General features: G+C 37.9%; 1 protein-coding gene across 2 annotated transcripts; it reads left to right on the top strand.

Moving 5' to 3' along the window:
- Nucleotides 1–2,540: 2,540 nt before the first annotated feature.
- Nucleotides 2,541–26,323, top strand: LOC121246175 (exocyst complex component EXO84B-like). 2 transcript variants are annotated; one of them, XM_041144218.1, is made up of 7 exons: nucleotides 2,541–2,963; nucleotides 10,639–10,736; nucleotides 11,824–12,880; nucleotides 13,609–14,115; nucleotides 15,195–15,383; nucleotides 16,105–16,241; nucleotides 25,819–26,323. In XM_041144218.1, exons 1-7 carry the CDS (start codon nucleotides 2,814–2,816, stop codon nucleotides 25,979–25,981), a joined length of 2,301 nt encoding a protein of 766 aa, XP_041000152.1. In that variant the 5' UTR covers nucleotides 2,541–2,813; the 3' UTR covers nucleotides 25,982–26,323. The 2 variants fall into 2 exon arrangements, with proteins under 2 accessions (XP_041000152.1, XP_041000153.1); XM_041144219.1 differs by lacking the exon at nucleotides 10,639–10,736.
- Nucleotides 26,324–27,185: the final 862 nt, after the last annotated feature.

Genomic DNA, 27,185 nt, shown 5'->3' with positions numbered 1-27,185 from the left:
GGCAAGAAGGAAAAGGCATGGGCATATGGCTTATGGCCCTTTCAGAGCCTTCTCCTCATGAATCCGATGGGTTGATCAAGGGCCATTGCGTGTTGGCCAAGTGGCATGGCCTTCTTCCTCTTTGGCCGAAATCCTCATCATTGGGTGGCTTTGGGAAGTGCAAAGGCCTCCTCGGAAACTGGCATGTGCCTTGCCCTAGGTTAGCCCGAAGTCTCGCTTGGCCCCTCTCCAAAATGTCCAGAACCTCATGTGCAAAAACGTAAAAAGACTTGGAGCCACTTCATCTTCCCAAGAAGGAGTGTGTGCATGCACACCAAGTGGCATTGGCATGTGGAGCTTCTCCAAGGTGCCGTCTTTGGTGGTCCGTTGACGCTTGCCATGTTAAAAGATCGAGGGTTCCCCATTCTTTCCGCCCATTACGCAGGTAAGCACTTAAGAGCTAGACATTATTTGAGGGGTCTCCAGGTCGGTGAGTCCCATCCCATTACAGCACGTTCCCTCATGCAGGTAGCGTCTAAAGGAGCCTACTCGTGGGCCGGGCTGAAGAGTCTACTTGTTCTGGGCTTAGGCCTTTGCTCCTTGTCCCCTTAGTCGCTCTTCTCAAGCTCGCTGAGACTGAAAGGGGAAAAATCCCTTACAGGTAGTTTCCACTACCATTCCCCACTTAGAATGGTAGAAGTTGTGACATGACCCCAGGACCTTGAACAGGATGGACACAATGCTAGATCTGATTGAAGATGAGGTCACTCTTGAGTGTCGATATCAATTTGTTATTGTAACTCTAAGTATAACCTTGCACTACCTCAAAGAAATCCATGACATTTTAAATGAGGATCCTACATCACAAGGAAACCTCGAGCTTAAGGGAGCCCTGATATAGAAGAATGGATGGACAACGTAACTAGCTACTTACAACAAGCTCAGGAGTACACAACTGAAGCCCCAAGGGTCGGTCAGAGTTTGGGGCTTCTGCTAGATGGACCTCTTGTTCCACTGGGAAATGGCATCCTTTCCTGCGTGAAGGAATGTGACCAACTAGAAATTCTTTGATTTATACCTCGAAACCCCTTTGTGTTTTAGGAATTTGATCAATGATATTGTGTTGGGATCTTTAGTTTTATGGTACCATGATTTTGAAAAAAATTGCTCTTGATCTTACTTAAATTTATATGAATTTCCGCTATGATTTATTGCATACTCTTAGAAATATATTAGGTGCATTACATTTTAACTGTCATGTATATGTAGCCTTGAGTTATATGTCCCGACGTTTCAATTACCGTTCAATCCTAAGCAGGGGCTGGAGGCGTCACAGTTACAGTACATTTTTTGGATGAGCTATATATATATATGTGCACGTTTATGTAATTTGTGTGTACATATATACAAAAGAAGTGAAGATTTATAAAATGAATATACGTTAAAAACATAAAAAAAAATAAAGATATTTGTGTTAGAAGATAATATTAAAAAAATTAAGAAACTTAAGTTGAGCTAGAAAAATAAAAAAAGGTCGAGAAATTTTAACAATAATGAGATTTTAAAAGAAAAATGATATACATACCATCATTTTAACAACTCTGTTTTACATGAACGTCATTTTTATAAAATAAGTTATAAAAGTAATATCGTTTGTAGAAATGCCCTCAATTTAAAATATAATTGTATAAAAAGTTGTAAAAATGATTGTACTTTTATCATTACTCTTCTTTTTATTAATCTTCATTTACTAAGCATACAACTCTTGAATAAAGAATTGAGTAATACCATGTACAAATCTCAAATGTACAAGACTTTTGTAAAAATGTGAATCCCATCAAGAAAAAGTGAGTTTTTCACATTTTTCTATGGTAAGATCTACTTTTTTTTATAAAAGGTGTGCGTGAAACTTGTAAATTTGAGGCTTGTATATATTATTTCTCTAAAAAATTATATAGATACCACTATTTTTTATAACTAATTACACAACTCTATTTATATTTTGTAAAATAATTTATAAAAATAATATCTTTTTTACACAAATATCTTCAAGTTAAAACATAATTATATAAAAAATTATAAAAATGATTGTACTTATATCCTTGCTCTAAACAAAATAAAAAGGAAAATGATAGCACGACTTTCAAATATACCCACTAAATGTGTCCACCCATATATATTTTTTTAATTTTTTAATTTTTTTCTTAATTACTAAGAAAGTGACAATAAGTGAAAATATAATTTTTATTTTATTTTTCTTAAAAATTAAGAATGTTCAAAAAATATTTTAAAAGAAAAAGTCATTTATATTACTATACATGTTTAGAGACTCATTATTATCCAAATAAGGTTGCATTTGAATATTGAGTTAAGTTAAAATGAGTTGAATTTTTTATGAATAGTTATGAGTTGAAATGATGGAATAAATTTTGTGGGGTCTACTTAAAAAATGTTGTGGGTCTCATATATAAATAAATTTTAAATTAAGATGAATTTAATGATTTAAGAATTAAATATTTAAATATTAAATTTAACTTAATTGAATTGTGCAAATCCAACAACCATACGTAGCTAAAAATAAGAAAAGTGATTGCTGGTGAGACTAGTCGTCGGTCGGTCGGTCGATCGATCGATCGAGAGTATAAAAAATGGAGCCGAGTCGTGGAGTGCTGGCTTTCGCTCCTCGCCAGCTCTGCTTCCTCACACACGATCATTCAAAATTCTGATTTTCTTCTCTCCTCGGATCTAATATCGTGGCCCTTTGAATTTCGCTGTTGGAGGTCCGGTTCGGTACTCTTGTAAATCGAGGTGAGTGTGAGAATTCTGTACTAATTATGGCTACGGCGAAGACAGCTCGGTCCAGGGGCTCGACGGCGATGGTGAAGGAGAACGGCGTGAAACTCGAGGAGGGTCTCGGTGTCTTCAAGTCCGATAAATTCGACGCCGATGCCTTCGTCCAGTCCCGCTGCTCTCTCAATGAGAAGGTTCGTTTCCTTCGTTCTTTTGTTGCTTTCTGTTTGATTGCCGGGAAATCGTTGGGACTATGAAAAAGGAGTTAAGATGGAAATATAATTTACTTCGTGTTTTTAGAAACAAAAATATAAATATGATCGTAAATATGTGAAGCGCCGTATTTTAATTAGTTCATCTTTGGAGTAGAAAATTTGTTTTCTGTTTATACTAACAATTTTGAGAGCAATATGTTAAGAAAATTAGAGTGTTTAGTTGTTATTGTTTAGTTGTTATTGTGAGCCTAACTTTAGTTGAAACAAATTAAAGAACAACAAATGATGCCCAAGAGGAAGAATTAGGGTTTGAAGTTTGTTTAAATTCCAGGTTGAATTTAAAATACCATCTCATTTTGAGCTGAAAGAAGAAAACACTATCATTTTCAGGTTGTAGCTTTCTGCAGTTGTTCATTGGGCAAGTTTCTTATTGGCTTCTTTTGGTGTTTCGATAGAAAAGACTTTTTATTCATCATATGAGCCTTCCTTAACATTTGGCCGGAAAAATGATTTGAAAAATGTTTAAATTCTTCAAAAGTTTTCGAAAACTTCCTCATAGCCTCATAATTTGAGCTTTCCCCAGCCTTTTCTTCCTACTCATATTGGTATCAAAGACATAAGCACTCTTCATGCTAAATTCCCATGATTTTTTTTCCCAGTATATCAATCCATCTTCTGGCATCATTAGACTTGGTGCTATCCTTAAAATCGCATTCCCTTCGTGGTGGACAAATGGCACAAAGTTTCTTCAAATCCCATCACTTTGTATCTTTGTCAATGAGATCGTCAACTTTTATGACTCTATAGTGTAGTAAGCTTATAAGTTAATGATGTAAGCAGCCATTTGTCCTCCCATGTTTTGATGTCCCACCCTTCTCACATAAATTTCTATGCCTCCCAGCTATGTTTCATGCATTAAATGGATTCCATAAAAAGCTTATAAATAAGGGATTGGGCATGTTGCATAATTTTTTTTCCAAGAGAGCCAAGTTAAAAGCCTCTAGACTTAAGAGCTATCCCTCACATATGTTTAGATTCACACAAATTCCCTAGTTATTGCAATTTGATTCTTCGCTAATTGTCCCTTGTCTCCCTAAAAAATGCATCATCGACTCTAATTCATACAAAGGCTAGAAGGTAATCTAAATTAGCTCATAGCTAATGTGTGGATTGCTTGTGCCACTACTGTCACCAATATTTCCCTTCTCACTCGTGAAAGTATTTTTCCTTTTTGCCCTTTACGTTTTGCCAAAACCTTGTCTTGATGTCTGAGAAGTTATATTTCTTAGCTCATCCCACCATAGAAGGTAAACCGAGATATGTTTCATGCTTCCTCACCATTGCCACTCCCATAAAGACATGATGTTGTCTTGGTCAATTTGGTTTTTGTTCTTGCTAAAAAAGAGGGAGGTGTCCTCTTAATTAAGTTTTTGACCCAAGACTAACTCATAGAGGTTGAGGATGTGCTGAATATATAAATATTCCTATGTATTATTAGCTTGCAAAAATGCATACTGTCATCTACAAAAATAGGTGATATCTTTGCTACACCTCTAAAAATCCCCACTCCTATAATTCTCCCCTCATTCTCAGCTCTTCTCCGTAAAGATGAGACACCTTCCACGCATAAGAGAAAAAAGTACAGGGATCCCTTCATCCCCCTGAGAAGGAATCATTCAACTCTTTGGTTCACCACCAATCAAGATTGAATAAGTCACGAAGAACACATAGTGCATTACCATCAAAATCCATTTAGAATTGTAGCCAAGTCTATTCACGACTCTTTCAACAAAATACCACCCTACCTTATCATATGTATTACTCATGTCTAACTTTATGGAAACAAGTACCTTTTCCCCCCGCCCTTTTGGCTAAAAAATCTAATTGCTTTGAAGGCAACCAACACATTATTTGTAATTAGTCTTTTAGCACAATCTCTTTTCTCTTTTCTATCTGATATCATAACGGGTACAACAACCTTAAGGCGATTTTTTTTATTTTTTTATTTTTATATAAGTAACAACCTTAAGGCGATTAGCATATTACTTGTAGCATGCATTGGCCAATGCGTGATCATTTGGTTATAACCTTTGGTTGACAGATTCCTATGGTTGCCATGCTTTCGGCATGTGATCGCCTTTTAGTGGCTATTTCAAACAATTAGTCTTCTGGGAATAAACACTTTTATATTCGATAAAAGTAGCTTTCTTCATTTATATCCGATAAAGTAATTTGCATAATTAAATAAAACATTGTAACCAACTGAAAATGGGTAAGACTGTCACACAATAAATTCACTAAGTTCATAGTTTGCTCCTTCTTGCTCGTACTGATCATCATTCTCGTAAAGTCACAAATAGAGAGCTTGAGAGAATGGAAACACCATGCGTTGGAAACTTACCAAAAGGAAGTGGCACAAAGTGGCTGGAGTGAGCACGACCTGAAGTCCACAACTTCGCAGTGCTTGCAGCTCCCAACGGATTTCTGATCTGGTTTCTCTGAGATGATGAATGGTTGTTGAAGAAGGGGAGTGGGTCAGTATGGGTTCTTCTATGGAGTTGGCCATCGAATCTAAATCCTTTACACTGGTAAAGGAGGGGAGCATGTTGGCCATTACTGAAAGGAGTCGAAGGGTGATATCTAAGTTGGTTCTGGGTTCGGCAACAGTGCAGTGGCTAGCCAAGGCCATAGAAGCGTGTACTAAGGATAAGAAACAAGATTTTTTCTCCACTGTCAGGGAAGGTCGATGCAGTTTCACAGCGCATCGCTGCTCGAATGCTCGCGGACGTTATATGGCGGTGGAGGAGTATGGTGTTAGGGGGAGGAGGAATTTTATTTTCATTCCTGAAGAGGGGGGCAGTGGTTGGAGAAGGATGGGGGAGGTGCTGCGTCATTTTTCCTTCGGCAAGAGAGGGAGTGACGGCTTGGAAGGACAAGGTGGTGTGGCAGGGAGGGAGAACATGGAGAAAGACCCAAGTACATCCTCGGTGGCGAGGCAATCCTATGCTTCAGCTCTAAAGACGGGACATGCTTCGGGGGTTCAGAGTGTGGGGGATCTGCCAATCACGCCTCAAGACCAGCTTGTCGAGATGCACAATTCTCTAAAGGAGATGGAAACCCAACTTGTCGAGTTGAAGACAACGATAACTTTCTTGTCTACGAAAATAGATCGGCTTTCAGCTGGAGGCAACAGGGTGGTAAGAAACATGATAGGCCCAAATCCTTTAAACTTCGAAAAAGGAAAACGGAAGATCAGATTCGGCCCTATCCCTATAACCAGATCCAAGAGAGTATGGCGGGTCAAAAGGAAATCTGGGTTATTTGAAGTGGGGTCTACATCGGGTATTGGCGTAGAGACATCAGTATCGGAATGTCATTTGCCTCGTGTAACACAGGATAGATCGATAGTCGGTATTACACCCTTGGTCCCTGAAGAAACTATGGCTCCCTCGTCAGAGTTTAAGGAAAAAGGTGTACTGCCGAGGTCTGAAGGAGATGTAGGATCCGCTATCACCCCAGAGGTGAAGGGACTTGTTGTCACCCCAGAATCTCCAATGGGGATCCCGATACCATTGGAGAGAACCAATGGAGTTACTGGAGAACCAATGGGTTTGGCGTTGGTGTCTTGTGTAGAGAAATGTCTAGAGTCGGGAGTGCAGGTTGATGGCGATATTGTGGCTCCCTTGGTCTCTCTTCCTCCAATAGTAGATTGGATTCTGCCTAAAGTTAACGAGATTTAGCAGTTCGTGGGAATTTCACATGGAGGATGTGAAGACCAATTTAACGAACTAATTACTGCGATCGAGGCAAGCCGCACACTTGAAACCAAATCAAGTTTCAAGAAAAGCAGGGAGTTACAGTGTCTCTTTTCAACAATCAACTACGAATCTAAGGGTCGTAGTTCAACTAGAGGGAAGCCTAAAGGGAGGGTATTGTGAAGACGGGGAATCAAGGTGTTGGGGTTGGTGTTCGGGTAGAGTTTTAGTTCTACGGGAAACAATGATTGGGGTTGGGTCTGGTGTACTTTGGGTTGGTTTTTTTATGGGCTTTTTGGGTCATTAGGGGCTTGTTGGGTCATTTTGGGCAAGATGTTTTATTGCATACATTCAGTGTACTTGGTTTTTCCTTTTGATATATACAATATTTTTACTTATAAAAATAAAAGTGGCCGGAGTCAAAGTCGGCAGTTTCTATAACAGTTTCCAGTGAGGTAAGGAAGGTTTTGCTAAGGGAGTTGGTTGGCTGTGTAAGGCTCGGTTTGGTGTGTCGAGGGTTGAGGGAGGAATGTCGTGGGGGAAAAGGAAAATAGATGATATAAATAGTTGAGAATTCCGGCGTCTAGGTCAAATACAAAATTGTTGAAATCTTTCGAACCAAGAAATTGGCTGAAGGCTCACTTACAAGATTGCCGAAATCTTTCAGACAAAGAAATCCCCCAAGGCAGTTGAAAGGGCAGAAGACTCCAACGAATAAAGTTACACTTTAAAAAAATAGATTTTTTTTACACAACTAATAATAATAATAATAATAATAATAATAATAACAATAACAATAATAATAACAATAACAATAATAATAAAAATTTAAAACACTTCAATAAAATGTTGGATGTTACAGGATGAATCCTTTCTGCCTTATGTGGTGAATCTGGATGGAAAGGAATGATCAACACTTTGAAGATAGGGGCTGCATGTTGGATGAACTTCGAGATCTTTTTGTGCACACCTTATTACTTTGATTTTCTGCCATTGTGCTCAATGGAACCAGTGTTCATGATTTTCTTGTTTCTTTTTCAAGTTCCTAGAAGTATTTAGGTGTTTTCTTTTGTATACTTCTTATGTACATTGGCATCGCTTATTTCATTCATATTAATAAAGTTTTTTACTCATAAAAAAGGGGTAAACCAATCTTAAGCATGCACTGGCCACCATGTGAGCATTTGGTAATCACCTTTGGGGTGAGAGGTCCCTATGGTTGTCATGTGATCGCCCTTTAGTGGCTATTTCAAACAAGTTTTTTGATACTATAAATGTGGTTCAGAAAATTAAGATCATTTAAAAAGTTTCTATGATGAACAACTTTTTTTTTTTTTTTATTGGCACCGGGAGTCCAAGAACAGTGTCCCGATTAATCCCGGGGGTGCACAGGCCTTCGACAAGGAGTTTGCCGCAAGTGTACCTTGGGTAATTCAAGAGGTTCTCTGATTAACAAATACCGCTTTATAATATTTGTTTTCTTCTAGGTTTTCTTGTTGCGAATGTTAAATAGAAGGATTGATTTAATACTCCATATTGCATTGACTTGTTTTCTTCTAGGCTCTTACATTTTGCTTAATACAATCAAATTCCATCCTGATGGTTCTGTGGAACGTCTGAAAGCTCGTTTGATTGCAAAGAGCTACACTCAAACCTATGGTATTGATTATGAGGAGACCTTCTCCCCAGTTGCCAAAATCTCTTCTGTTCGAGTGTTGATCTCTCTTGCTTCTAATTTAGACTAGCCTTTATTTTAGCTGGATGTTAAAAATGCATTTCTACATGGTGACTTGCATGAGGAAGTTTATATGGAGCAATCACTTGGGTTTGTTACTCAGGGAGAGTATCGAGGTACTGTATGTAAGTTAAAGAAGGCATTATATGGTTTGAAACAATCTCCTCGAGCATGGTTTGGGAGGTTCTTCGATGTTGCATTGGCATTTGGTCTTCATAGATGCCAAATAGACCACTCGGTATTTCACTTACATAGTGATGCAAGTCACATTTTATTGGTTGTATATGTGGATGCCATTGTAAGTACTGGGAGTGACTCTGCTAGAATTGCTAGGCTAAAACAGTTCTTACATGATCAGTTTCAGACAAAAGACTTGGGCAAGTTTAGATATTTCCTTGGAATTGAAGTTAGTAGATCTAAAAAGGGTATCAACCTATCTTAGAGGAAATATGTACTTGACCTTTTAGAAGAAACTGGCATGTTAGGTGCACGACCTATTGAAATTCTTATGGACCCAAATCATACATTCTTGAAAGAGGAAGGGGGGTTGTTTAGAGATCCAACTAGGTATCAAAGACTTGTTGGGAAATTAAATTATCTCACTATCACTAGACTGGACATCTCTTATGCAGTGAGTGTACTGAGTCAGTTTTTACAAATGCCACAGGTCTCACATTGAGATGCTGTAATTTATATTCTTCGTTATCTTAAGCGAGCTCCTGGCCTTGGATTGTTGTATCGATCAAATAGACATCTCAGAGTTGAAGCCTTTTCAAATGCTGATTGGGCAGGATCTCCTTCAGATAGAAGGTTTACTTCTGGATATTGTACCTTTGTGAGGTGTAACTTGGTTACATGGAAGAGTAAGAAACAAGCAGTAGTAGCTTGGTCTAGTGCATAAGCCGAATACAGGGCAATGACTCACACTACTAGTTAACTCACATGGCTGCAACACTTCCTCCAAGAGATTGGGTTTCCAGCTCTTGTTCCTCTTCAACTATTTTGTGATAATCAAGCTGCAGTGCATATTGCCTCTAATCCTGTGTTCTATGAGAGGACTAAACACAGAGAGATTGATTGTCACTTCATTCGCAATAAGATACTAAGTGGTGACATTTCTACACTTTTTGTGAAGTTTGCTGATCAACTTGCAGATATGTTCACTAAGTAATTGTGTTGTATTTGCTTAAAGCTTATTTATTTCAAGTTGGGTTTATATGATATATATGCCCCAGCTTGAGGGGGAGTGTTAGAGAGCATTGTTGTAATTAGTGTAACCTGTGAGGGTATAATTGTCAATTGTATGTAGTGTATATATATGATGGTATGTCAATGAATAAAGTATTTGTCCCATGTGTTTCTACAGAGTCCATGGTCCTTTCCCAGGTGTGCTTCTTGTAGAAACGTTGTCGTTTGAGTTTGATCTTTTGTGAGGTTATCCATTACTCCCTCTTATGTTGTTTTATGAGAATTCTAGTATTCTTGGCGCTCGACTAATCGAGCTACACGTTGCTTGCCCATTGCATTCCTATTGCCCTTAACTTATTGTACTCGTTTATCTTTTTTCGCCCGTGTCGTTGCACACATGAGACACCATATCGCCTATCTATCCTTTACTCGCCTACTGTTAATCTTGTAGGCCTTTGGTCACCCAAATGATGCTTTCTCCATTCATTAGCTACTCTTTTCCTAAACCTTTGCCTGCCTAGGCCGTGCTTGCCTGAGTATTGCTTGCCTGAGCCTTTTTCCCGCCCGGACCTTCGGATGAATTTTTCCCCTTTGCGCCTGAGATGAGGAACCTTTCATGTAGTCTTGTTTCGCCTGTACGTGGGGAGTTCCTACCTTCGAAGGGAGCGGTTCTCATACTGACTAGTCATTTTGGAGTATGGGCCCAAGATGTAGTTTGGGCATTCCATGGGTCGTTACATTACTGCAATTTTCATTCAGATAATTATACTGGCAGTCGTTACATTACTGCAAGTTTTGCCTTATTCATTTAGATAATTATACTGGGCATACACACAAATGAAATGCACTGCAAATTTTGCTCCATTGCCATCAGGACTCTTCTATCAACCTAATTCCTCGTATAAAAAGAAACAAGATTTTTATGTTTAAAATGATATTTAAAACATCCTATGATGATATCTGCTGCTATTTATAGGATGTACAGAAATTATGTTCATACCTTTCGGATCTGAAAAAGGCTTCTGCTGAGGAAATGCGCAGAAGTGTCTATGCTAACTATGCTGCCTTCATACGGTGAGTTATTGTTTGGCTGTGCTTAAAATGGTAAATATCACATTGAGTGATTTATTAAATGTGTCCTCTGAGCTTTGTTGATTAACAATAGCAACTTGGTCTTCACATGTTGATGCGCTTCTTTAATTAGCAACTCTATGGGCATTGGCTTTTATGCTTGTTATATTGTTCGTTGTGTTCCATCCAACATAAGCACTGCTTTTTTCCTTTGGAGTTGACATAACCATGTTGCATGAAAAAAATTATTGAATTATGCTAATAACTCAAAAGTAAAGATTTGATTTTGTCAAATATGTCGAGACTGTTGCTTACATATACTTCATTTGACTCAATAATTCATCCTCCTTCACCTTTTAAAATTTAAAGCTACTTGCCAATCTCGCCTACTAATGACAACATTCTTTTGCCTAATAGCTCTCTGGAAATGTCTGTTTGTCTCTGCTTTATTTTAGCTTGTATATAAAACTACTAAGATTATGTGGAAAATAAACAATAAACCGTGAGAATTTTATGAGTATTGCTCTCCCCAGTCGAAGACCTTTCTCATGGTAGAGGTCATTTATGTTAAATTGTCCAATAAAATCTTATGAACATCTTTGAAACAAATATGCACTCCTTTATTTAACTTCATTTACTTACCCGGTGGTGGTCATTGAACATCTTTGAATTTTCATTCCTTACATTCTTCCAATGCTAAATATTAAATGCATAAAAATAAGATTAGAAAACTAAAATCTTTAACTGGTCCATCCATAAGAAATGCTTATGCCTTGAAAGTAGCTGTTGGGGAGTCTTCTTTTTTTTACTTGCTTTTTTTCCCTTATTTCAGTTTCTTTAAGTTCCAGTTTTGACGGAAGTTAGCATTCTGCCGGTTGAAAATCTACCTCCCTTGCCTTCCAAATTCAGTTTTGGCATTACAGAGATTGTAACTATCTTAACCTTATAGTATGCTTTATATTTTTCTTTGGTTACCTCTATCTCATTACTTGTCTTATTGTCAGTTAAGGTCTGAATCTTAAATCAATGGTTAGTAATTGATATATTGGTTTATTGTATGTGTCATTGAAATAATATGCATTTATTATAGCACATCAAAAGAGATATCAGATTTAGAGGGGGAGCTTTCTTCCATCAGAAACCTGCTATCTACTCAGGCTGCTTTAATTCATGGTTTATCTGAGGGAGTCCACATTGATTCCGTATCTATCTCTATTTCAGAAGGTTCTGCAGTTGACAATTTATTGATTTCAGAAGACACAGAACCTTCAGAACTGGAGAAATGGTTAATAGAATTCTCTGATATCTTAAATGTTCTGTTAGCTGAGAGGAGAGTGGATGAAGCTTTGGCTGCCCTTGGTGAAGGAGAGTGTGTAGCTTCTGAAGCAAAACAAACGAAAACGTTGACCCCGGCTATGCAAATGCATTTACAGACCTCTATTATTGAACTCAGGCAAAAGTTAGCCGATCAGCTGGCTGAAGCTGCTTGCCAGCCTTCTACGCGTGGTGGTGAACTTCGTGCTGCCATATCAGCTCTTAAAAAGCTTGGGGATGGTCCTCGTGCTCACAGTTTGCTACTTAATGCACATTTACAAAGATATCAGTATAATATGCAAAGCCTTCGACCATCAAGCACCTCATATGGAGGAGCATATACTGCTGCTCTCTCACAGCTAGTGTTCTCTGCTATTGCTCAAGCTGCAAGCGATTCGTTTGCCATTTTTGGTAAGGAACCAGCTTATACTTCTGAGCTTGTGATGTGGGCTACAAAGCAAATAGAGGCTTTTGCTCTTCTTGTTAAAAGACACGCATTAGCTTCGTCAGCAGCAGCTGGAGGTTTAAGAGCTGCTGCTGAGTGTGTTCAAATAGCATTAGGTCATTGTTCATTGTTGGAAGCTCGTGGTTTGGCACTTTGCCCTGTACTCTTGAAGCTCTTTAGGTCCAGCGTTGAACAAGCACTAGATGCTAATTTAAAAAGAATTCAAGAGAGCACTGCTGCTCTGGCTGCTGCTGATGATTGGATACTCACTCACCCTCCAACAGCTACACGTCAATCTGGTAGGTCTTCAAGTACATCCCTTGGTAATGCAATGGCATTTCAACATAAACTTACAAGCAGCGCCCATCGGTTCAATTTGATGGTCCAGGTGAACTATAAATGTTTTTCACTTACATTTCCACTTTTCAGTAACTAATATGTCACCTCTCTCTCTCTCTCTCTCTCTCTATATGCTTGTGTCTTTGACATTCAGTTATGCATGTGAGTGAGTAATTGGTTACGTTTTCCCTTCTGAGTTGCATCCTCATCTTATGGTCTTAAATAAGTTTCTGTGAAATTGATCTCTCTTTGAGTAAGTGTGAACTTGAATTGTACTCTCTTTTGTCTGAGATTTCCTTCGAGTTAGTAATTTGTATGTTATTTTACATTTCATACTGCAACCAGAGTGCAAATATTGTTTACATTTTATATGCCCCTCCTGGTCTTGCACTCTACATTGACTTCAACTATTCTCTCATTATTTGTTATTTTGTTCAGTTTTAAACAATATGTCGAGCAACCTTCCTCTTGCATTGAAATTCAATTACGAATTTTTATCACCTGGGTAGACAAAATGATTCATCTATGTGAAATTACTGTATCATTCGAGTGCATCCTGTCTTTTAATGAACTTCATCTGAGTAGAATTTGTTACCTTAACGTCCCATTCATTTATGTGAGCACTTGTTTCTTGAGTCTTGGCTGTTGGGGGAGCCTGATTGATCTTATGCTTGATGTCTTTTCTTTCCCATTGTGTGGATGGGGTTGAGGATTCCATTTCAGAGCTTTAATCCCTCCATTTATCTTTCTAGCTATATCTTCCACTTTCTCATACAGGATTTCTTCGAGGATGTGGGACCACTGCTAAGTATGCAACTAGGAGGTCAAACACTGGAAGGTTTGTTTCAAGTATTTAACTCATATGTGAGCATGCTCATGAACGCATTACCAGGTTCAATGGAGGAAGAGGCAAGCTTTGAAGGTTCTGGAAATAAAATTGTCCGAATGGCAGAGACTGAAGCTCAGCAGATTGCATTGCTAGCAAATGTGTCATTATTAGCGGATGACCTACTTCCACGTGCAGCCATGAAACTGTCTCCTGCCAATCAATCTACTTACAATGGTGATACTCGTAGAGAAAGGCAGAACCGCCATCCTGAGCAAAGAGAATGGAAAAGGCGACTTGTGAGTTCGGTTGACAGATTAAAGGATACATTTTGTCGACAGCATGCTTTAGACCTCATTTTTACTGAAGATGGTGAAAGCCATCTTACCGCTGACATGTACATAAATATGGATGGAAGTGTGGATGAATTTGAGTGGTTTCCCTCACCAATATTCCAGGTATTCTTTTACTTATCAAAACAATATTCTAGGTACTCTTTTCATTTGACTAATGCAATGATATGTTTATCCGTCTTCAATGTGTTGTGTAACCTCCTATTGTTTCTGGTGAACTGAAACCACATTGTTTTCTCTGTCTCACACTCACACATGCATATATTCTACTGCCATTCAAGCATCTAGAAAGTAAAACACGTGCAGTCTGCCTAAATTATGAGCTGTTTCACTTATTAGAGTCCAGCTAACACCTGCAAACTACCACCCATTCTCAAGCACGCCTGAAAACTCAATTGAATAGCAGTTTTTACATTTAATTGTATAAGAGGGGTAATAGTGTCATTTTACTGCAAGGTAATGAAAACCATCCAATTCAAAGCCCCAATGTGACAATTGAAAATTTTATTGGTTTCAAGTGATTCTAGGGAAGCTTCAAATTGACTAATCTTTATGGGTTATATATTGCAAATGTGGATAGTGCTTTCTCGGGGTTGTTTTACATATGGCATTAGAGTCAAGTAGTAAGGCTAGCCATCTGATACTAGAGCACGCCATGACCCTGACAAGGATGTCAGAGATTTAAGAGGGGGAATTAATAATACCCCCGTCTCACATTGGGAATATGAGAATAACCCAAAGTGGGTAGGTTATAAAGGTAGTCATAGGTGTTAAGTCACATATTGATTACCTACTATGTGAAACTAGGCTTTATGAGTGATTCTAGAGAAACTTCAAATTGACTAGTCTATTCTTGGGATTATAGCATAGATGTGGCTAGCAAAGTTATACCAGGCATCTTCATGCATTGATAATTGGGATGGATTCCAGCATGCTGTGCATTGCGATGGATCTCAGTATGCTGCATTACTAGAACAAATGTTTATGGTGCCTTCTCCTTCAAAAAAGGCTCCTGACTGCTAATAATTACTGATGCTACAGGAGGATCAACGTTTTTTGATAGTCCTAATTTAAGTTTATGCTTTCGTGGTTTATGTAAATTAAGTGGCTTTTGTCTCCACTTTTGTTTTAGTAGGAGTTTTCCGAGTCTGAAATATCTGATGTTGCTACCTTGTTATGACCAGGAACTATTTGTAAAACTGAATAGAATGGCTAGTATAGCAGCAGAGATGTTTGTTGGCAGAGAAAGATTTGCCACGTTGCTATTGATGAGACTTACAGAAACTGTGATCTTGTGGCTGTCAGAAGACCAGAGCTTTTGGGATGATATTGAGGAAGGCCCTAAGCTGTTAGGATCTCTTGGTCTACAACAGGTACGCAGTCTCATATTGATTCACTCAAGACTGCGGTATCATTATACCTTCTATATTTGCTTAGGGGGCTAATGCACTCTAGTTCAAATGACATCTCCTCCCCTATAACAAAGATGGAAGGTGAGATTTGAATATAAAAATATTTGAGTGGGGGATACAACGTAGATGCTAAAAACCTACAAGTCATTGCATCATGAGAAGTGTGTAGGGGCGGAGTCTTCATAGTTTTTTTGGGGGCCTTTCAGGCCCCTCTCGATTTTATTCATAGTTGATAAGGAGGAAGGAGTCTAATTCAATGTAAATGGTTCTACCTTCTTGCCCATTCCTGTTCTTGAGGAAGAGAGAGAATGTCTAAATGCCTCTCCCTTTGCAACTTGTCCTTTTTACCTGATTCCCAATATGAGTTTTTCATCCTTCTGTTATATTGACTCCACTCGTTCTTTGATTTTCCAAAAGTCAATTTCCAGCCTAGTGTTGCTTAGAATATTTGCGAAATTATCAAATTATAATATATATGCCTACATGAGAAACTTAACCCTGATATTATGCAGAATTTATGTTATACAAAATGAAGAGGTGAAAATACTGAAAATGACCACCTAAAACTTCAATAAGTAATGATCTCAAACCAGTCTTTTCTGTGGTCTTATGTTGAAGTATGTATGCCCTGTTGTCTCATTTTTGGAGATTTCTCATTTATTTCGGGTTGTTTTATATGCAGTTTTATTTGGACATGAAGTTTGTCATATGTTTTGCTTCCCAAGGTCGCTACTTGTCTAGGAATTTGCATCGAGTTGTCAATGAGATCATATCGAAAGCAATGGCAGCATTTGCTGAAACAGGGAAGGATCCTTATAGGTAGGCTTTTCTTTCTCCTCCCTTCTGGATTATCAATAAGCTCTACATTTTGTGTAAGTTACTCATAGGCTGCTCTACAAATACTCAAAGACACATATTTTATACAGACAGTTTAATTATTAATGTAACTCGTAACTCTAAATATTTACAGAACTGGACTAAGATATGATCTCCAAATTTTTTAAACTAGTTTATTGTATGTTATCTGTATGTCCCATGTAGATAACCGTTGTTCAGTATATATGTGTGTGTGCGTGTGGGGGTCTTTAAAGGTCTGACTAGTTTTGAGAAGGCAGTGCAAAAATAACTCCTTTTAGAGCATTCTCAGAAAGCCATTTCTATCAGATTATGCAAAGGTAACTAACCCAAATGTAGATTTGACACTATTCAATGCTTAATTTTTTTTTATATATAAATTTATTTCCCTTGCTCTTTCTTTATTGTTTCTCTCTCTTCTTCCTTTCATGTATCTATTTCTTTATCATTTATGAGACTCTTTCTTTTCATTTGTTTATTGCTTTAACGAAATACAGATAAAATTTGGATGAGCTGTTGGATGGTGTTCTTAAAAGTGTTCAATTAAAATAGAAAAAAGAGGTTTTGGTCTGCTATTTTAGATAGAGATATATACATAAACTATTGTGAATGCTCTTAGGCTGTTAAACTGGTGCTCCTATCTTCTTTAGTGAGAACTTCTTGCATGATATTCATCACGCGAAATGATATATATAAGCCTCAAATGCACAAGCCTCGCACAAGCTCTTTATAAAAAGTGGGCCCCACCATGAAAAAATGGGAAAAACTCACTTTTTCTTGATGGCGCCCACATTTTTACAAAAGGCTTGTACATTTGGGGTTTGTACCTAGCATTACTCATTCTTCATTTGTGATCAAGCACAGTAGTTTGAATCATGAAGTAGGGTAGTTTGAATATAGTTTATTTTCTGCTAAATGCTCTTCAGCGATTATGTTTTAGAGATCTATTCTAGAGAAAACACTATGGTTGTCAAGGATTTCTAGCAATCTAAATGTAACTCAAAATTAAAGGCCTATAGAGATCTAATACGCAGAAATTTTCAGTTTCTGCGCTTTATTATTGTTTTTCAATAGTATTAAATACAAAAATGGTCCTTGTGTGGCTTGTCTTGAGGTCAAATTACTCCGTGCTTTTCTGTTTTTGCTAATTAAAAGAGGTTAGGAGGGTACAATCGTAGGTTGCTACTTGTAACACCCCGTTCTCATAGGATAGAGATGTTACTAACAATCATAACATAATGCCCGGTAAAGAGATTCATATCCTGAAATACCTCATTTATTGAAAAGCAATAAAATGTTAAAACTGATTTGAACATAATCATCTCGAAAACTGAACGTAAAGTAAAAGAACATAAGCTAATCCTATGAATGACGTAAAAGAGATCTAATTCTTGTGTGAATATCACTTATTCCTTCCTAATTCTTTGTACTAAATCTACTCCTGGCCATCCAGCTCTACATCGTCATAAACATCATCTGTAAAAATTAGACATGAAAGAAAATAGGAAGACAAACAAAAATGAGTTGAATACTCAGTAAATAGCACATCATACTGTAAAACATAATCTGGCCTAGCATGGATTTAGTTTCTGAAGACTCTTAACAAAATACATATAGCATCACAAATTCCCAATCATACACGTAATATAACTTTCTGAAAAACTTCACATATATACATATATCGTCATATATCCACATAGCACATATATATTCATCATCATGAGCGGAAGCATACATAATCAGGGCAAACATGTAACGTGAATGCATAATAACTTGTTTATCTTATCTTAACATAGAGGGAAACACGCTTGAGTCCGTGTTCCACTTAACTGAATAACATGGAGTGAAACACGCTTGAGTCCATGGCACCGTAACATTTCTTATCTTTCTTAATGCATGAGAATTTATTAGACTTCATGAACATGTTCTTGTACATGGCATAGCATAACATGACATATCCTTGTACATGGCATAGCATAACATGACTTGACATAACATGCTTTGAACGTTTTATGACATTCCATGACATACGTGATCTAAGTACTACATGAACATGGCATATATGATCTAAGTACTATATGAACATGGCATACATAACCTATGTATTATATGGACATGGCTTGTATAATCTGACTATTCCATTACATGGCATACTTGAATTACTACATGAACATCTCATGGCTTTCATATGATTTTAGTAACATTCAATCAGTTGAACAACAAATTCATTCATTCAAGCATAATCTCATATTTCATCAAAGATCGTAAGAGGATTCTAACCTTGACTTGCCTCTTAGCGTAGCGTAGTCAACCATCATAAGCACATAATATTTTCATACAAAACAATAATAATCACAGTATGCTTGCATTTATATGATCATACTATTTACCTCTTAGCGCTGCTTCCTGATTTTCAACTTGTAGCGCGTTACCTATATGAGGTACTAATCATCACTAACCTTTCTAGAAAGATGTGTCATAGCATTCTAAATACTTAAAATCATATATAATAATATTATTCAAAACTCATAACATGTTCCTTAACTTCTATTTAAAATATAACTTAATAATTTTATAAAAATCTTAGTTAAAAGTCGATTGGAATATTAACTAAATAATGGACTCAAAATATACTTTAAAATTATGCTTTAAAATCCCTTAAATACTTATCTATAAAAATAAGTCTATGACTAATATATTTATTCAATTAAAATCTTCGGCCTACTTAAATATCAGCCTAGTTTAAACCTCATGCCCACATGAAATCAACCCACTTAACCTAGTACTATAGTTTTTGAAATAATTCAAGTCCAACCAGATTTATAAACCAGTCAAGTTACAACTAAGCCCAGCCCCAATAAAACTCAGCCTAGTAGAAAGGGTATTTTGGGAAAACTGAAGCAAAAGAAATAAAAAAGAGAAAATAGGCTTACGGGAGAGGGGGTTGTGCGATGCTCACCGAGAGAGAGCTGAGTGCGACGGCAGCTCTGGGTGGCTGGGAGTGACCGGCGACGTGACTGGGGGGTCCCTATGGTGGTGCGACACCGAGAGAGGGAGAGAGAGAGAGAGAGAGTTTAGAGAGAGAACCAACAAACCGAAAACACTAGGGAAAGAAGTTAGTGGCCGACGGCGATGGGCTTACCGGAAGGGAGTGGTTGCGACGGGACTAGGTTGGCCGGCGTTTTCTGTGGTGGTGTGGGAGGTGGTCCATCGAGGTGACTCTTGGTTGCCGAGAGGGGCTATGGTGGTGCTTGCGGGAGTAAGTTTCCTTTCTTTGCGTGAACGAGTTTTCTCCAGGAATTTTTGTGTGTAATTCAGAGGCTTTGTGGGTTTCTTATAGGCGATGGGAGGGAACAACGTGAACTTTCAAGAGATTGGCTGAAATTTGAAGTTGCCTAGACTTTAGGAACCTATTCCTACGAGGACACAGATTCTGAAAGGATTTGAAGAGTTTGAGTTGGAGTTAGTCTCAAACTGGAAACCGAATCTAATACGGGAACTTAATGGATAAAGTATACGAAGGTTTTGATAGGGAAGGAATCACTAATTTAATCTATCTGTTAGCACATTTTCTAAAATGATAATAAAAATATAAAGACAATAAAAATAAAAATAAATAAATAAATAAATAAAATACTAGTTTCAAGCCCTAAATTTGGACCTCTATGTTACACTACTCTACTTGGGTGTGACCATGTAGAGTGTGGTGAGCCAACACATGCAAGAAAAAGAACAAGAGACTTTGGAAGACTTGTTGAAAAAGAAGGATATCAGATATTAGTTGGCAAACTAATCTATCTATCACATACTAGACCTGACATTGAATTCGCAGTGACTGTGGTGAGCCAACACATGCATTCACCAAAGGAAACTCACATGGAAGCTGTGCACAAGATCCTCAGATATCTCAAGGGTTCTCTGGGCAAAAGACTATTCTTCAAAAAATGTGAAAGCAAGGAAGTAGAAGTCTTCACAGATGCTGATTGGGCAGGTTCAGCAGAGGATCGAAGGTCCACCACAAGGTACTACACCTTTGTATGGGGAAATTTGGTAACTTGGAGAATCAAAAAACAGAATGTAGTGGCCAGAAGTAGTGCTGAAGCTGAGTTTAGAGCAGTTGCACAAGAGATGTGTGAAGGACTGTGGTTGTGGAAACTCTTGGAAGAACTACATGTCACAGTAAAATTCCTTATCAAACTCTACTGTGATAACAAAGCAGCCATAAGCATCTCTCTCAATCCAGTTCAGCATGTGTTACGATCCCACTTCGACTAACTATGAGATTGCTTGGTAGTTTATAAGCCTCTAGACACCCTTCTCTTGCAAGCCGGTTTTCAAGAGTGAGTTTTACCTAGTGGGTTCATAACTAATGGTATGAGCCACCCCGCATATGCAGTCCATGTTGGCACGGTTGCAATCGTGCGGCATGGGGGGTGATGCCGGCATGACAGTGTTCGTTCGGGATTAGGAAAGACCTAGCGCACAGCCAACCCGTGTGAGCACTAGGACTGTCGTGGACGTCGGCTACGGAGCGTGGTGGTTGTTATGATCCCACATCGACTAAGTACGGGATTGGTTGGTGGTTTGTAAGCCCCTAGGCACCCTTCTCTTGTAAGTCGATTTTCAAGGGTGAGTTCTACTTAATGGGTTCATAACAGTATGACAGGACCAAGCATGTAGAAGTGGATAGACATTTTATCAAGGTTGAGGAATGAACCATCTGTATGACTTATCTTCCTACAAAAGAGCAAACAGCAGACATCATCACCAAAGGGCTATCTAGACAAAGTTTTGATGATTTCCTCTACAAATTGGATATGATCAACATTTATGATCTAACTTGTGGGGAAGTATGGAAATCCCAATAAATATGGAGATGGAGTAATTAGTGGTAGATATTGTTTAGGAAGTTTCTATTTAGGAAGTTTCTGGTTTTCTGTCAATTAGTTAGGTAGATTTCTTGCTCTTATTTTGGAAATTCTTTCCTTTGATATTTCTCTTGTATCTTAAATAGAGATCACTAGCATGTACAGAAATATACTGAAAATATCACTCTGATTTCAGTTTGTACTTGTAGCAGCACTCATACTGGAAAGTTGAAAGATTGAGGTAGGTGAGAAATCGTGCATTACCGGTTACCTGGGAATCCTACAAGATTACCCTGTTTGGATGGACATACGTACAAGGGATCCAAATGCATAACATGGATTTCATCCTGTAACACACCTCAAGGATTAGAATAGGGTAACACTGCTTTGCTCTCTTCGAGGGGGCTCCTCCAAGAAAATGAGGGAAAATGAGAGACCAGTAAGGTTGTGTTTGGTTGTTGAACCAAACTCAATGCATCTCAAACCAATCATTGATGGAACCCACTACTTTTTCAACTTTCCCTAAAAAAATTAAACTCATCTCAACCAACTTCATACATTTCAACCTAAAAAGTTAAACTCATCTTATGATAAAAAAGTTAAACTCATCTCAATGGGACCCATAAAATACTACTATTCACAACTTAACTCAACTCATTTCAATATCCAAACCTAATCTAAAAGTCAAGGTATAATTTGGGTTCCCCTCAACCCATTCCCTCAAAACTTCACACTCTGCATCGAAAACCCACCCTGCTGCCTTTAACAGCCCATTGTGGACATACCCACCACCAAAATTTGTCTGCCCCAGTTTGTTATCAAGTAAAACAGCATAATCACTTTTCTAGCCAGCAGTATAAAGGTATCTCTGCCACACCCAGCGAGCACAGGCCAGACAGTATACACCCTCAAGGATGGGAAGGCCACTAGCGATTGACAAAGACACATAGAAAGCTCTAGTATTTGAAAATTGAGTGAGAAGTATCCATGATCAAGGTGAACGTACCTCTGTTGGCCCAAATCAGGATGCCCCAGCCAGAATTCACGTCGTTCCTCGATTCCCCCATGTACTCGTACCCATTCTTCCACACGTACCAGCCTTGCCTGTCGTGCATGGTGCACAGTTCCCACTGTACAAGTAAGCCAAGACTACCTCTACAGCATCGACCCCGACTTCATGCTCATTTGCTAGCCCTTTTAATTCGAACTCAGCGACGCCTCTGATATCCTTCGCTGAAGTGGCAAACACGTTCTTGAAGAAGGGCTTCTTGCAGCTAGAACGCACCGGTGGACGAGGATTTCTTGGCTGTTGCTGCTGCCACTGCTACTGCTACTGCCAGTTACAATGATCTTGGCGTCGGCATAGTAATCAGAGCTGGGAGAGTCGACAAGCGATTTGAGGTTCTCAATGAGGCGGCGAAGGGCAGAGACATCCGAGGGTGGTGTAGGCTCGGAGGAGAGTGTTTCAGCATTGGTGGCGACGCGGTATATGCTACTGCCATTGCTGATTTTGTTGGAATCAGAAAATCCAAACCTAGCATCCATCAGAGAGAGAGAGAGAGATAGACAAAGAGAGTGGGTAATGACCAGATCGTAGAGGAAGGGGTTGTTCTTCCAGATCTTGTACTTCTCATTTATGAGCCTCTCCTCGATTCGGTGCCCAATAACTACACCACTAGGGTCAAAGTCCCATCTGGGGTGTTGGGAGTAAGTGTTAGGGTGTTGGGAAGGCCAAGAGAGGCAGCATATATCGCAAAGAGGTCGCCATGAGAGAGACAATAAGAGAGCTATGAAGTGAGTTATGGATTTAGCTAAGGGTTGAGGAAGGTGGCATCGGTTTGGGTTGATGTTGGAGAATAAGAGTGGTGGAGCTGATTTCTTAGGTATTCGGCCTTCCTCTTCCTCTTTTTATGCATCTCCATCTGGACCTTTCTCTATTTTTGTAACCGCCGGTGCTCCTTTTTCACCTGCTTCTTCCTTCTCTTCTTTTAATTCTACATGGCCCAAATCTTCACTCATTCTCATATCAAGAAAGAGATACCCATCTTCAAATACCCTTGTTTCTGTCAGCACAACATTATCTTCCAAGAGAAATTCTCCGTACATCAATTTTTGTTGCTGCAATGGATTTATATGTCTTCCATATTCGCGTTAAATGTTCAGCTTCACATAGTAAATGGTGTAAGAAGGTTCAACTAAGATCTTTAAATTTTCACCATCTAAAGACTTCACTGTGAGAACCCTTTCTCCAGGATCTCTACATATTTCATCATGGAGTGCACGAGGATAATTCTGAAAACAGAGTTGAAGTTCTGCATCACTCAATTCAACCATATCAGTATCAATTCTCATATGCCAATTGTTAAAGACTCAAGCATTGATCCAAAAGTCTTAAGATTGTTGGATATTAATTTGATTAAACTTTTAACCCTCAAGATCATAACACATCTCAATCCCCTTTTTAAGGGTATGTGGATTCCCTTCTAAAGAGGTGAGAATCTGTATTCCCATTACCTTTGGAAATTCCATTTTCTTTCAAATAATACGTCCCTTTTTACTTGTCTTAATTATGAATATTTTATTTACATTATTTAGTCTAGGGTTTATTTTGCTGCTACCCAGCGTCTGCCTCATACACTCAGATTGGAAAAGGTGCTTGATCTTAAGTCAATGACTTTTTAAACTTCTTCATGAACCTGTTTGGCTTTTTTATTTATTGGATATCTTTTTTTGTGGCACCATTTGATTTAAGGAACTCTTATACTACCATTTGATCAAAAATATTTTGTTTTTTATATTTGTTAAAATGAAAAAAACAAAAGAAATCTTTCAAAAGGCCTTATATAGTTCATTACTCAAGGCCATGTTTGACAACCTTAGAATTCTCAAAAAATTTCAACACCTCAACTTTTCTTATAACTTCAATCCCAAACATTACTCGAACACAAAAAACTTTTTTATTTCAAATTTTCAACTTTTCATCTACACATTACTTAATCATTAGTCAAACACAAAAATTAATACAACTTCTACAAATTCCAAAACAAAAAATAATCTTAAAAAAATTATATTTAAACAACTTTTCACAAACTTCAATACAAGACTTATTTAAAAAAAATTATTCAAATTATTCTCTTTCCTTTTCCAAAACCTAATCTCAAACAAATTCCGAAAATTCTCAAACATTCTAAATGTTTTTGGTATCCAAACATAAATGTAGGAATGCCATATTATAACCATCCATCATATTCATTGTCATTCCCAAACAAGAGTTAAAGTCACATTCTTAAGAACTTAGATTTACACGAATCACTTCTCTAGGAATATTGATGTATAGTTAAGTCGCATTTTAGATTTTTGAGAATTAAACGCCTCGGAACACTAATTTAGGGTGGTTGTATCTTGGGAGTCAGATTGTATGGTTATTATGATTACATCTAGGCCTGTGCAAGAAACAGCCTAGCCCGATCCGTCCGATTGACCCGACCCGACCCGCATCTAAAAACCGGGTTTGAATGACGCTCGGGTTCGACCCGTCCAGCCCGCTAAATCTCAGCAACCTGCTAATGTCACTCAAAACCCGCTACTTCTGCTTTTGCAATCAAAGAGAGCTTGAAAAAAACCCAAATCCACACAAACCGTACGTGCTGCTATTCACCGGAATCATCCCCACCACCGAAGATCGAAGTCTGGTGGAATCATCGCCACCACCTAGCGAGACTGGGCCGCTTGCACTCCTGCTGCTCGTCTTCTCTTCTCATAGATTTGGTCCTCTTCATATACCCACACGCTTGTGAAGGAACCATTATACTATGCTGCAAAGCTGATTTCGGAAGTGAAAAAGGATGTTGGCGGAGACGAGTATCAAGCTTCAGTCTTGGACTCCATTGAGGTTAACGGGCCCAGGTGATTTTACACCCTCCCCTCCAATTTTTCATTCACTTCTAGAAAATAAAGTTGAAAAATCACTTCAAGAGAGATTAATTCCCCAAAGAAAGAAAAATAAAAACAAAAGCTAACCGATAGATTCCTTCCTTTTTTTTGTGTAACTTTCTTAGATAGCGAGATAGAGAGGGGAAACCTGTTAGGAAATTTGGACTGTTTGGTGAGCGAGAAAATCAAAAGCAAAGGTAAACTTTATCTAAAATCTCAGTTTTTATATCCCAATCTACCCTTTGCTGGCTGCGACTCTTATCGCAGTGACGCACTGTGATATGCAACATCGTGGCTTCTAAAGGAACCGACCGATTGGAGCGGCACGATTCATTACATATATAAAAACGGGTTGAATATCGGGTCGGGTCGGGCTCATTTTCCAGTTTCGAGCGGGTCGGCCCAATATACAAAGCGGTTTGGTCGGGTTGTAGCCCTAATTACATCATATTAAGTTTTACCATGACTTCATCTATGTTTATTTGCTAACAGTAGAACACTATGTAGCGATAATGGCTAGTGTTTTTAAGATTTCAATAACAAAGTCAGCTATCATTTTAAATCCAAGTCGTGAAGAAACCAGGATTTCTGCACCAATAAATTTTAAGACCGTTGTGCTTAATCATGCTGAACATCTACTACTCGTTTAGAGAAAACCAAGAAAACTTCCTTGCATGTGTGTTTGTGTGGCCTCATTGTACGTGTGCTTTTCCTGAGGTGTGATTAATTTTTTCTGTCAGCGTACTACCGGAAGATGACTGGTTTAATGACATTTGTCAAGAAGCAATTGAAAGATTGAGTGGAAAACCAAAAGCCATCAATGGAGATCGAGGACTCAACAGCCCAACTGCATCTATTTCAGCACAGTCAATATCATCTGTGAGATCTCATGGGAGCTCTTAATGCATAGTTGAATCCTTGTTAAACTAGACTGCAGAAGAATCTGTTTGTGGGTCGTTGTAGTGGTTGTAAGCTCTTTCTCTCTCTCTCTTTTTTTTTTTTTAATTTTGGCGCCGAATTTTTGTTCATCTACCTCTTATTTTTAGAATTTTATAAGCTGATGTTTCCGTGGTCGTGAGTTTAGAAATTCGTTTTATTTGCTAATTGAGTGAGCATTTGAGTTTATAAATGTCTATTACATCATTCGATCCAATTCTGTATAATGCGAAGTATGGGTGGAGTTGAAGAAAAACCCTTTAGTTTCCACCTGAAGTGCTTTACTAAATAGTATTAGCAATTTAGTTATTTCGGTTTGTGCATTCTGCAATTTTACGACTAGTTAACTTAAAATTAGATAGTTTATCTTATTAATTAAAGTTATAGTATTAAATATATTTTATCCAATTTAGTGTTACGAGCCCAAATGAGGGATCATGTAACAAAGGGTGAATTTAATGATAAAAATGGATCACTATAGCCAACCTGTCTTCTTCAAACAAAAAGGTTTGGGAATACAATTCACTCATGCCTTTATTCATAGGGTCTTGCCACTTAAATAATATATGTAGCTTTTTTACCAGTTCAATAGGTAACAAAAGGATAAACATAACAACAGATAAATATGGCACTCATTAACATCTCATATTCAAAAGATAAAGATGAACTCGTGCTAGATAAGTCCTCTCATTAACAAACTATCTTCATTCCACAGAACTCTTTAAGAGTTTTGCAATTCTCCTGGACTCTTCTTGATGATTACTGCTAACAATTCCAGCAAGAATCTTGCACCAACGCATGTTTTCCTTATAGATGGATGACTACCCGTAGCATTTAGGCCTTGTTTGGATACACAGTTATCTTAATTCATCTCATCTAATCATTACAATTTTTTTAAGTTTTTATATAAAATATAATAAACAATTCAATTTTTTTAAATTTTAAAATAATAATAATAATAATAAATAATATTCTAATAATATTTTATTCAATTTTCATCTCAACTTATCGCATCTCAACTCATTATTCAAATTTTACCTTAGCTGGTCACTTTTATTTACCGATTGTGAATAATTTTAGTTTTCGTAAGGAACGTATTTTTTATTTTTTCAATTTCAAAACAGACTGAGAGAATCAAGGTATTAGAGCATTCTCAATAGTTTCTTTATTA

The sequence above is a fragment of the Juglans microcarpa x Juglans regia genome, chromosome 1S, assembly GCF_004785595.1.
Source record: "Juglans microcarpa x Juglans regia isolate MS1-56 chromosome 1S, Jm3101_v1.0, whole genome shotgun sequence".
Taxonomy (NCBI): Eukaryota; Viridiplantae; Streptophyta; class Magnoliopsida; order Fagales; family Juglandaceae; genus Juglans; species Juglans microcarpa x Juglans regia.
This window is presented reverse-complemented; position numbering and strand designations above follow the sequence as displayed.